The sequence below is a fragment of the Aquila chrysaetos genome, chromosome 17 (assembly GCF_900496995.4).
Source record: "Aquila chrysaetos chrysaetos chromosome 17, bAquChr1.4, whole genome shotgun sequence".
Classification (NCBI taxonomy): domain Eukaryota; kingdom Metazoa; phylum Chordata; class Aves; order Accipitriformes; family Accipitridae; genus Aquila; species Aquila chrysaetos.
This window is the reverse complement of record NC_044020.1, coordinates 29233948-29247528: the sequence shown is the minus strand read 5'-3', so window position 1 is coordinate 29247528 and position 13581 is coordinate 29233948. Positions and strand designations below refer to the sequence as shown.

General features: G+C 35.9%; 1 protein-coding gene across 1 annotated transcript in view; it reads right to left on the bottom strand.

Annotated features, from left to right (window-relative positions):
- The window catches only part of ARFGAP3 (ADP ribosylation factor GTPase activating protein 3), a 35150-nt gene that overhangs the window by 11506 nt on the left and 10063 nt on the right, over window positions 1-13581 (bottom strand). The window contains exons 4-11 of the mRNA XM_030041167.2: window positions 13016-13147; window positions 10899-10982; window positions 9138-9225; window positions 8681-8737; window positions 6848-6894; window positions 4490-4635; window positions 803-928; window positions 88-210 (exon numbers count right to left, since the gene is read on the bottom strand). Of these exons, the coding sequence (XP_029897027.1) occupies window positions 88-210; window positions 803-928; window positions 4490-4635; window positions 6848-6894; window positions 8681-8737; window positions 9138-9225; window positions 10899-10982; window positions 13016-13147 (803 nt within the window). The remainder of the gene's footprint in view (window positions 1-87; window positions 211-802; window positions 929-4489; window positions 4636-6847; window positions 6895-8680; window positions 8738-9137; window positions 9226-10898; window positions 10983-13015; window positions 13148-13581) is intronic.

The window sequence follows — 13581 nt, the reverse complement described above, 5'->3', positions numbered from 1 at the left end:
CATAAGTTCCAAATATATTGTGTATACTTGAATATGTAACTTGCATATACTTCTGCCCCCACTCAAAATAAAAAGCTTACACATTACCTTGAACTTGAAGAGAAATACGAGTCTTCTACATCATCAGTGTACTTTTTCTTCGGCTTTGCAATTGCGGGTGTTTCCTGCTCTATTGTTTGCATATCTGAGGTGACTGAGTGAGAAATGCCACTGGGGACAGGAAGAAAATAAGTATGTAAAGAGATGACAAAGCTCACACGCTAAAAAAAAAAAAGAAATGAAAGCCCAAATCTAGTTTCTGAAGCTTGCTGATAAAGCCCAAGCTACACAAACATTTAAGAATAAAGGAGGGGGGGGGGGGGGGGGGGGGGGGAAAGGCCCTGGAAAACTCAACTGTCATTCTCTGAAGTAGTGACAGGACTTCTGAACACACAGACCATTTCAACTGCTGGAAAACACAGCAATGTGACTTTTTAGAGTTTTGGCTTGTAAAAGACAGACTATACTTAGGTTGGTAGTGTTCACTGAAAACATCCTGACTACTTTCCTCAGAGTCAGCTAACGGAGGCAAACATCCTACAGACATCCTACAATTTAGGTTAACACCTGTCTGGCAGGTTAGAACTTAAATCTATCAGAAGGAAACCTGCCTCCTCCCCCTGACAAATACTAGATTCTTTTATGATATTGTTTAAGTTTCCACAACATACTTTAGCATATTTTTTAATTTCCTAAGCAAAATGAAGGATAACTGCATAAAGCCACAGACTATTTTAAAGACAGTTTATAGAACTTCACATACCTTCTGTTGCTGCCAAATCCCATGCCAAGTCTCTCCAATTCATTTTTCTTCTTACCAGATAGATTTAACTTTTCTTCTTTTGTTTTAATATCAAGATCTCTGTAGGCCAACCGTAAAGATGATACGCTAGAACAAAACATGCAGTTAACATATAACTGTAAAATGCTACACTGAAAGCCCAACCCAATAATATTGGTAGAAAATTAACAATATATATTGTAGCACTGTATTTTGTGTGTTCTGTGTGTACTGAAAATATTATTAATTGGATTAAATGCCAACTATAAGGATGGGAGAAAGCCAGCAGAGGAGCCTGTCTAAATGGTACCCCAGTTTGAGTATGAGCAGGCAGTCTTTTTCAAAACAAATGTGAAACATGCTACTGCTAAAGTTCAGGACAGAGTTTTGCATCACCATTAAGTCAACCTGGAAGAGTCTTTTTTCCACAGTCCTAACTCTATGTGACACCAAATAATTGTCAAAATTATCCAACTCTGACATACTACAGTACTGTGGCATTCATGATATAATACTAATTAATAATGCTTTCCCCTAATGCACAGCTTGGCCCTGCTGTGTCTCCCTCCCCTCACCCCCTGCACGCTCCTACTGGTTTTAACACTTGCTATACACACACTCATGAGACAAGTGCTAGAGGCAGACCACACTTCATTGATGCTGCCCTTCCCTATGCCCCAAAGGGTGTCTCAGAAGAGGGGAGGAGAGTCTTTGTACTCCCAAAACGGAATATACTCTGTATTACGGAAACTTTGAAGCATCCAAAACTTATCATTTCTTGCACAGCTGGCAACATATTTTCTCATCTGAAACATCCTCACAGTTCAGGTACAGTAAGCTGTCTTTCTGAGATGCCATGAACCTTCCTATACCTCAAAACAATCTGAACTATTTTCCAGTAATACCAGTGTAGCATTGACAGAAGTTTTTAATCCTGATTACAGAATTGTAGAAACACTGCTTAAACGTAATTTGTTAGTTTAAAAAGGATACAAATAGTAATTTCAATGAGCAATGAAGCAATATTTTAATTCATAAGTTGTGACTGGCATAAAGTATAAAGGAACACTATCAGAAGAAAGGTAAATGAGATTTGGGATGCTGCTGGTAGACATCCTGCTGCAAGTAGAAAAGAAGTACGTAAGTCTGAAAACCCTTGTAACTTTCCATCCATTTTGTGCAGAAGCAGGAATGAAAACACAACAAGTTTTTGACCAAGAAGCATTTTCTTCCAGTGTCTCTCCTAACTATTTGATTACTAACAGGCTCTTCCGAGCTTGATTTTTTCTGGTCCGATGCATACTGACTTAACTTTAACCAAGAGTACAAGATGCCCCTACCAAAGTTCATACCCTGCTGGTTAGTGCATCTCCTGCAAGACAGGAGCTGTGTGGCTGAACCTGTTAGAACGAAAAGGGCACAGCATCTAGTCATCTCCTTCCTAGACAAGGGATGTAAGAACCAGCCTGCTGTAAGGAACGGGACATCACTCCTCCGCTGATGAGGCATTTCAAAAAGGAGGAGAGCCATCACAATCTTGCGATGATTAGGTATCCTTTGATTGGGGCTTTCAAAGGACTTGGAGCCAGGACTAAAAAAATCACTACATCTTATGTTTAGATGCTTATAACAATAAAAGTCAGACACAAACCAGGATGCATCTGTGGAATGACTTTTGAAACCAATAAAATCAGAAAAATACATCTTCAAAGCACAGAGTATGTTCAGGGATGTTTTAAATCAATTCTTACAGTTTAGGACCAACTGTTACACAGAAAATTGAAAATGTTCTCCAAAATTCAACTTGAAACCACTACTGATAAAATCTACCCAGCACTTTAAGGTAGGCTGCTAATCTTTCTACTTATGAAATCTGTTTTATGAAAATCTTATTTGCTGTTGATTAAAACAAACGGGGATACTGATCAATTTTTTTAAAGTAACTCCAGCTACCTATTCTCTTGTCAGTGCACAGCAGAAAATAAAGAAACTGTGTACCAATTATAAAATCACATTTTAAGTTTTAAGCCTCAGGACTCTAAGTACTAGACTATAAAAGCATCGCTTCAATTCCCACCACGTAACAAAGCCACACTGAATTAATTTACTAAAGGTCATTACTCAAACTTCTAAAATTAAAACCGCCACACAAATTAGTTGGAAGCAAATGCAATTTTAAAAGTATTCACCCTTCTTTAATTTTGGTATATACTGCCATCTACAGTTAAAAATCCAAAAAATTAATCTCAAGGGAAATGCAGTCATCTTGCCTCTACTGGGATTGGATCTATAAACTGAGGTGTATGTGCACCTCTCATGTTTGCAGACATTTCTAGAGGATTCTGGCCACTGCAGAAAGCTTGTAGCAACCTTACACTAAAGGTTGCTTTGGATCTATATAGATTTATACATTTCTGAGACAAAAACCAAATCACTACTTGGGACTTTCTTCCAAACTGAATAATATCATTAAAGAATAATTACAAATAATCATGAACAATCATTTTTTCTTGTTATTTAGTAGTCCATTCCTCCGAGTCACTCTACAGGTAGTTTTTGGCAAGCACTGAAAAACATGACTTTGTGGTAAAAATACTTCAGAAAAAATAAATTATTCCCTTGAGATTAATATTTTCAATGCACGCAAAACATCTGTTTCTGCAGAGGCTACATAAAAGTGAGCAAAAGGAGTAGGGAGGAGATTACAGACCAAAGAGCTTGGTACCGTGAGCTCCAACTGATCCTGTAATTATGTAATAATTCAGAAAATTTCTCAATAGGTTATAAAAATGATGCATCTTAGCACTTAAGAGAGGATGTTAAACTTTACAACAGTAAAAATGTACACTAACCAACTCTTTAATGTACACTAACCAACTCTTTAAACTATTGTTTTGATGACAACTAACAAAATGTTAGAAATCAAAAACGTGTAGCAGAGAAATGTAGTGGAAGGAACCAAGAACAGCACCCTCTGAGCTTTAGGGTTCAGTATTTATTAATTAAGATGGACTAACAGATTCGAGGCCTCAGACAAAAATATTCAAAGGGTTTTGGTGAAAATGAAGGCAGTTCCAGTATAAAACAGCTGAAACTTAAGCAGACGATTCTAGCCATACTTAAATTCCCCCCCTGCCTTCAGCATAGAAACTATTGCCCAGTAAGTACAAATAAAGCTGAGTATTTGTATGTTCCCTATGCTCTTAGAAAGACTGTTTCAAACAGTATTCAGTTCACTACACCAAAATAAACTAGGTAACTAGCATGGGGTAAAGAAAGTTCAAGAGGCAAGAGTCTTCTGTGATAATAATTAAATTTAACATATTTTAGATTTATTTCACTTTTTATTCACATGTATCAGTAGAATGACTCCTAATTTTCTGTGTTAAATAAGAATAACACTAAGGTTATTTTTAAAGATAGCATTTGGCTATTTCTACAGTAAATCATCAACTGTAGAAACATATACTTAATGGCAAAAGAAAAAGGGCAATGGCAGAATTACTGTTTGGCCCACCTCATCCACGTTTGTTTGTTATTTTTTAAACCAAGAACTGAAGTTTTATTTGCATGACCTAATCTCTGGTAGTATTTAAAATGTTGACAATTACTTCATTAATGTGAAATTAGGCTTCATGGTTTACCATTGTATATATAATTCATACTTACAGTGGCTCTTCCTTCTCAGTTTTCTTACTGCTATGAAGATCCTCTTGTTCCTTCATTTTATCTACAGCTTGTGCTTGTTTTTCAATCTCATTAAAGCTTTGGCTGCTCACTTTTTGTGCCCCCAAACCACCTTTTTTGGCACCAAGCTTGATTTATTGAAAAACAAAAACAGAAGCCCCAACATTATAACTGAGACAATCACCTCAACTGACTTAACAGTCAACTTTGAATGCAACAGCAAACACTATACACTGTTTGGGAGCATATGCAAACAACAATGAAAATCTGGAGCAGAGAAAATATTTTTTCATGTTTTGAGCCTCTACACGCTCCTTCTAAGTCTTACAATTTTATTTAGGTCTGCAGTCAAGCATCTCAGGGTAATGAAACTATTATAGTTTTAATTGTTTAGAGGTTGGCATGTTCAAATAAGTATTATAATATATAGCACAACTTTAGTTTCTTAATAATGATTTTGTTGCATAGGAATAACACAACAAAATTTGTTGCAATGGAACCCTTTGGTGCTCATTCACTTAGTTCACAATTTACATTTAGAAGTTGCAAAGATTCTTGACTTAGTTCTCATTGGCCAGTGCTACTGTGTTATCTTAAGATTAAGTATTGATTTATTCATATTTTTAATAAACATGTACACAGGTATTTACTGATTTAGGGTAGGAGAGCAATATACAAGTTTTGTATATATGTATAAGCATGATTAGCCTTTGCATGTGACAAAGCATTGTAAACTTTTTCTAGATAAACACATCAGCTGAGAGGTTCCAGTTTTGCACTCGTTCTTTTAAAATAATGCTATTTCTAGTTCATTTTACTTCAATACAGGGATACATATTCTTTCATTCTGATTATCAAAGATTTGAAGACACTTAATACTACAAACACGAATAGATACAATGACGCTGATTCAGATGGTGGCACAGCACTCGAACTGCTGTTCTTAGTCTCCTGCGTGTTTAATTCCTCATCAGCAACACTGCAGCAATATTAATTTTCACAATACATTTCCCTTAACCTTTTAACACTTTAAAGTCTTCATGTAAAAGGTCTGGCCTATGTACATACAGTTTTAGGCTCTGACACTACAGTTCACAAACTGTATGTGCATCTGTGAACCCAGTTATGTTGTTCTTGCTGTAAGGGAACATACCTGCATATACCACTTAAAGTAAGAAATTCCTCTTGCGTATTAGGGCCCTCTAGTGGGAGCAAGAAATAATAGGTTTCAATCTAAATTAATCTGCTCCAATAAACCTTCAAAATCTTTTGCCATACAACAGCCCAGACTTAAAAGAAGTGACTCTCTGTAACATATTATCACCCTAATAGCCTAATATTAGGGCTAGTTTCATGGGCCTCAAGAGCCATACATTCAAACCCCGGCTTTTCCTAGCTAACTTGAGCTGTCTTACTCAGTTTTCAGGTTCCTTGAACCATCATTCTGACATACCCAACTCTCCTCATGCCTTCTTTACAGAGACCAGATGCCTAAGAAAGTGCTAAGTCCCCATCCAGAAATAAGTCTGTAAACTATCTTGAACCTATCTTGAATTGAATGCAGCTGCAAGTTATCTATAACTACAACCAAATACCATAGTGCTGTGTGGTATGAGATAAGGACTGCTCCAGAAATACAAGTCTGAATGTCTCAAACTCACTTTGTATTGACAGATTATGCCACACATGCACATTTAGCCACTCAAAAGTGCTACTGGAACTCCCTCTATTTTCAGGATTTGCTACAAAAAGAGCCAACTCTCAGTGCCAACTAACTTAGGTGAAAGCCTGAAGAAGCCCTGCAACCCAGTATCACCAAGTGAGAAGAAAGGTTACAGGGCACCAGCAGAGTTACAAGGACAATGGTTGTGAAAAGAACTGAAGAGAAGTGGGATACAGATCTTGACATCAATATATGCTTTGACATTTTTATTTTACTCGTTTTTGAAAAAATATCACCTGCTGTTCAGGTCCAGACAGCACAAAGAAAATGACACTCAGATATGCATGTGGAAGTCTAGACAGTTCACTGAGCAATATACATGTAAACAGACTTAGAATTTATCTGAGATCAGAAAACAACCCACAGATCTGAAGCACTCTACTACATAATAACAGTAACCTGTTAGACAAATTCATCTTCACAGTAATCCATTTTCAAACAGACCACTGAATGTTTTGATATAGAAATGGTTTTCAATTTCATTTTAGTTTCATAAATTGTTACCGATGCAAGTACTGTTTAGTGCTAACTTACATGATACATTTCCATATTGCAATCTACATATTTCTAGAGATCTATAATACAGTTAAAAATATGCATTAGTTATATACACTTACCCCCTTCTTAGCTTGATTTGGCTTCTTTTTTATGAAGGTGGTGTTGTCTGCAAGGGTTAAATGTACATTACTTGACATACAATTTTATTAATTCCAGAACTGCAGAAGATAATTTCCACAGTATCAGCCTCAAAATAGTTTTTGGAATTTATTTTAACAGTTTCTGCACTAAGAGACTGAGATACTAAATGAGTTACAGGGAACAGAACTGTGAATATCTCCAAGAAAATGCGGGAAACTGCCTCTGTTGGAGGATATGGCATCTCTTGCAAATACAATAGGAATAAAATTACAGCTCAGTTTTCAGTTGTAGATACCTGCCAGTAAACAGACCAAGAATGCAGGACTTGCTATTCTGAATCAGACTAGAGGTCCACCTGATCCCATACCATTTCCAAGATGAATTGTTTCCTGGATAGAAAGGTATTGGCTATGTTTAAACCCACCAATGATACAGATAAAACATACCTGTATCATCATGAACAAAATCAAGCAATACAAGCATTATCAGTGGGGACAACATACTCTATCACTAGATTGAACAGCTTTGTTCAATTGCTTAAGTACAGTATTGGGAGTCTAGATTTATACATAAAGTTTGAAAGTCCCAGTCTTAATGCTTTGTATTAAATCTTGAAACATAGAAATGAACCTATGTTCTGCTCTGCATGGTCTGACACAACTCCTAATCTTGATATTTTTAATGAAACCCTAGTAGGACTCACTACATTCTGTAAGACACTGTATTGTGCCTTCTTGACAGCTACCCTGAGCCCAGGTAAATCTCCCACAATCAGAAGTTTTCAATCAACAACTCCTATTGAATGCTTGTATATAGAGAAAAACTGGTTTGAGCTGAAATTTGGTTGGAAACAGGCATACACAGGACAGAGACTCTTCATAGAAGATACAACTTGTGATGTCCAAAACAAACAAGAAAAGCCCTTGCTTTATGAGAACATGTGTTAAAGATACAAATGAGAAAACCAGGAAGTGTATGCGGTTAACTATTTTTCCTAGTCTCCAGCTCTCAAAAAAAAAAACCCCAAAACCACAACCAAACCCAACCAAGTGAATATAAAACAGTGAAGACGACCATATCTTCCTGAAGTACTGAGTTAGCCCCAGCCACCACTTCTTTACCACCCCTGTGCTGCTGAGAATCAACACTGTTTACTCTCAGAAACCTGCTCCTGCAGGATGATCCTCAAAATGATAAATCACTGATGTATTTTATTCTATTCTATTTTCCTCAACTTCTTTTTACTTACTTATAGTATGATACACTCTTCAGTGTTAAGTAAATTAAGACTCTGGACGTTGAAGATATTGTATTACAAATACAAGATTTTTCCAGTCTAAATTTTTGTGTTCAGTTTTCTGAAAAGGGAGCCAAAACTGCATCTACATAGAAAGACTAACTATTAGTACAAGATGTGTTTGCTTAACATAAGTAACAGGCCATTAATCACAGCACAATGCTCTAGATTCCACCCGTGTGCTTTAAATGCAGAATTTAAAGCAGTCTAACAGGAGGTGTAAAACATTAATGGTCACCTTTATTAGGTGTGCTACCTGTAGCATTTAAATTCATCAGGTCAGCTAAGATAAGATAGATAAACCCAGACGAACACTGACTAAAATTGATTTCTTAGAAGGAGTACACTGTTTAACAGAAGAAGTTGTAATACAAATTCAGATGTTTCAACTAACTCATGCACACTGATACTAAAGTAAGAATTCCACATCTCTTCCCAGTCATACATTCCCTGTACAAATGAATATTCAAGCACACTATACTGGCTGCTATCTTCTTCCACTTACACTCATTACCTAATGCAGCTTTTGGTGATGTACCAAGGCAATCAACGCTTGGTCCATGATCTGGTCCTAAAACATAATGAATAACAAGGGTAAGAACATCAGAAGGCTCTTTAGAATGCTTAAAATGCCAAAAAACAACTCACTGTACTCAGGGTACTGTTTGATACATATAGTGTAATGTGTTATTTCTATCACAGCTTTACCAGTTACTAAAAGAGCAGCAGGCACCCAAATTCATCTGAAATCTTTTGAATCAAATTTTAATTTGGATTTCTATTAAACATTATTGAAGGAACATGCAGTCCCACACATTCTAGCATAACTCTTCTAAAAAGTCCATCCTCTCCAAAATTCTTGCGTTACTAGCATGGTTAGGTTATTTAACTGTTAAAGTAGGGTAAAAAGAGCCTAAACAAAGAGACTACCAGAAAGATGCAGCTTATCGTTAACAAAGGTTCAGTCATACCTTCACAGGATTCTGGAATATTTTCTGAAGTTTTCTGCTGTAGAGAAACTGGCTCTGGCTCTGATAACACCCACTCTGTATTCTTTGCCTTGAAAAAAATTATAAAATCAAAAGTGCACACAAAATAGAATACAGCAAATAAATACAAGCACTAAGTTCAAAGACTGCCTAAGCATCACTGACTACTTAATATTGGATTCTTATGACTACAGCTTCTAGGTTTAAAACCTGTTCCCAGAAGGGCAGTTATTAAAGTTACAAGAAATGCCTACCCTTATTAAAAACGAGCTGGTTTCAAACTGCTCCTGAGCACCTGTATTTCCCTCTCAGGAATTTCAGTATGTTTACCATCCAAAAAATAATATGCATTTTAATTGTACTTTAGATTTATTTATTGTATGCTGGCTATTAACTGTCTTTATTCATAACAGTAATACAGTACAGGAAATCGGGATCATTTATTTACATATAATCACCAAGCCTTCTCCCCACACTAAGCTCTTGCACTTCCAATTTTCTAACAATTTTTGATTGTGAGCAGTCTTCCCAAGTCCTCCTCATGAGTCCTCCCACTTCCCTCAGACACATCCTCCCCTACAGGCAGGTTTGTGACCTGGTCACAACAATATCAGCTTAGTATTATCTTTTCCACCAGTGCTGTGCCCCTGCCAGTTCATGTTTATTCAATCTCAAAACTTCCTGACATCTCTCTCAAAACATCCATACCCAAATAATCTCTTGCCCTGAGGTACCCAGACTGCTTGTCTCTAACCTCCTGCCTTTGCAGCTACCCGAAAAGTTTGCTGTGAAAATTTAATTTATCCTACCCATACATTCTCTTAAGAGGGTTTGTATCAAGTTCCTACTTCTTGCCTCAACCACAAAAATATTTACAACACTTTTCTGCTTAAACTTCTTTCTCTTTAGCTTGTCTCAGTTTATGCTTTTCCCACTCAACTGCAAGCATTCTTCCAAGTTGCCTTTTGCAAACAGAAATATTCCATTTATTTTTCTACTATCAGGACAGATGATCTTCTGGTGAAGACACTAGACTAGAATTCACAATAACTGATTTTTTTGGTCTTGGCAATGACCAATTCTGAGTAATACAACAATCTTCCCAGTCTGTAAAATGTAAATACTCTTTCACTGTTTCAAAGATGCTGAAATTAATTTTTATAAGACATTCAAATATTTGCTGAAGTAGTTCCTAAAATAAAACAAATAAATAGCAAAAAGGCTGAATTTACCTTTAAAATGCACCATTTTTGAAACCTCACAAATACAACAAAAACCAAAATGAAAACCAACAGTAGCCGTAGCTTTCAGAAAGCTACTTTAACATTTTCAAAGAGGATGCAAGTATTCTGGAGGAAGAAAAAAAGCTTCTGCTTAGCAAATGTTTTAAGAACCATTAGACTTTACTGATTAAAAACCAAAGTTACCACACAGTATATTTAAATCAGAGCACTCCCAAGCAAGGAATCATGAGTCCAAGTGGAACTGTATGCATACAAAAAAACCCATAGTTTCATTCCACATTTAGCTACTATTTGGGTCATTCTAAATTATCACCTTAGAAAGTGGTTCACATCCAGGAAGAATTCTGAGACCCACAGAAGGAAAAGCAGGTAAGTGTTAACTCACTGACCTACCCTTTCCCTGTAAGGTTTTCTTTCAGGGTTTAATCTTCATCATAGAGCACACAGTTAACCTAAGTGTTTAGAAAGCTAACAAGAATTAAATACAGGTAATCTATACCTTGAGAGAAACATGGGATGCAAAAAAGTCTTCCTCTTTGTTTTGAGGTGACACAGGTGGCATTCCACATCCATCTGTCCACAGCTAGAATTAGGAGAGAAAGCGAGAGAATTTTACAGGACAACACCATTAATATATTTTTTTCAAATGCACTAATCTTATAACTACTTTTTTTTTTTCCAGGTTAAAATTTCTGTGATTTTTTTTTTCCTGGTACATAATTTTTCCTTACAAATTTATTCAAGCTTCAATATATGACATTCCTATTTTTTTTATTTCATACATCTTTGATGTGTTCCTTCACATTACCCATTTCCTTCCTAACAAAATGCTCAGTATAAGCTCTGCTACAATAATACTGTCAATATTTAGTATCACTAGACCTTTATAATAAGTAAGTTTTTTCATATTCTCATATAAGGTATTTTCTCTCTAATATTCTTACTTTGCCCAAAGCAAAAAAACCTGAAAACATAACACTAGCAGTCACTGGAAGCAGTTTTCAGAATTGTACAAGTGTGGCCTGGTACTCTGACGGATTTTCCCACCTAGTCCGAGAGTCCCAAAACCTGTGCTACACTTAAAGCACAGTTTTGCAAGATGATAACAGCTTTCAGCTTTGAGCAATGCCTGAACTCAGGGCAGGCTGGAGGGCCCGCAGTGCCACAGATCGTTCTTAGCATCGTGCAGGACAGGACTATAACCTGTGATCTGCACTCCAAGGTTACTTACAGGCAAATAATTTCTCATGGTTCTTTCTACTACCTGCAAAAGATACATGACCAAAAAGAATGACCTCTGTCAAAAAGGTTACTGAATGTGCAACAAGCTTACCTCATCATTCAACAATTGACTCTACCAGTAAGTTAGAGAAGAAATTTTTTAAAATGTGACAGGGGAGGGGATGGTTGGTACTAAATCGAATTATCTGAATAATTTACTTCAGCAATTTAGATAGCACATAATCACTTACATTTGCAATATATAATTAGGAAATAAATTTACTAATTTTTTAAAATAAAAAAAGTGGAATCTGTAATTGAAGCAAGATAATCACAGTTCTTCAAAGTGTCATTTGGGGAACTTACCCTCAACTTAAATGCACATGGTATATTATATTTACTTGAACATGTTTTATGTCTAAAGCTGTTTAGTAAGTCAAAAGAAATATTCTCCGAAGTTAGTGATGTGCTATACTGTCTATAACATTTATAATATAGAATAATTACAATCCATTAAATTTCATGCAATTTGATGCACAGATTAGAAAAAAAACGAAGCTTTCTTGCTTTTCTTTTAATTCCCACTCATCTGATCAACTTCAAATGAATCAGTCATGGACTTTAACAAGCTGAATTAAACAATCAAAGCATGCTTTCTGTGTATGCAGAAGAGAACTGTTGTCAAACTTATTTAACACCTCAGCAAACTAATTCTGCATACTTTTCTAATAACGTCTTCCTGTCAGCAACCTAACAATGTTCTGACAGTATGCATGAACTGTTTCAGCATTTTTCTGAAGAACAACAAGTTCAGGACATATAAAACCTGCCAATTTTTCCAATATTATTTTTGTAGGGAAAAAAGCAAAACCACACATTTATTTACCTGTTCAAATCAAATCCCAAAGTACAAATATTTTGTAGTTAATTCTATTAGCACTTTTACATGCTGTACTTCTCAATAATAATTCAGTTCCAGATAAGCAAAAATAAAACCACTACATCGTTCATGGAGAAGTGCTGACATTTTTGTTATGCAATACCACTAATATAATTTTGGAGCACACCTGCAAACAAACAAATTTCCATTTTGTAGAATACCTGAATTTTCTCCCTAGAACTCCTATAAGTTACTGCAAATGCTAAAAATTACTGTTTTGAATAACCCAGAAATGATCCTGAAATACCCAGCTGAGCTCTATCTCAATATTCTTTTTCCAAACAAAAAAGGTAAGCTACAAGTAGTTTACTCCCCAGGTTGCCTATTCCCTGCAATGTGTATCAGTACCTCCCCAAGACAGATAATCTTTTGCATTACTAATTAGAAACTTAAAATGACTCTAGGGAGAAGGAAGACAAAATTTTTCTGAATGACACAGGACACACACTACTCACATCAGTACCATACTTTCTTGTTGCCTGTGTTGCAAGAGATTTAATCTTCTCCTTGTAAAGCTGAGCACCACGACTGTTATACTTTGCATTGCTATCATTTGTTGTGCATCCATGTTGATGGAAAAAAGCAGACTATGAAGCAGAACACAGAAAATGCTATGAGAAACAGGTTTAAAAACTAACGTCATTTAACATAAAAATATATCGCAATGCAGCAAAATACTGTGCTCCTCTACCTAAATCTAATCCTTTAAATTATGAAGTCCATGTATATTTCCAAAATAAAAATAAAACTCCATTCTGGCAACCTCTTTACATATAGACAGAAAACAACAGAAAAAACAAATACATGTGTTAAAAGCATATACAAACGCAAGCTTGCCATCATATACAAAGAATCCTAGTTCTGAAATTAAGTGTAGAAAGGAAGAGGTAAAATTGATTGCCAATACCTGTGCTTCAAAGGACACTCCTGATACTCTAAAAGGCACTGCTTGGCTTCATCTCTAGCATGCTAGAGAGAACAATGTATGTTCAATAGCATCAAAATGACTGTATAAAAATGG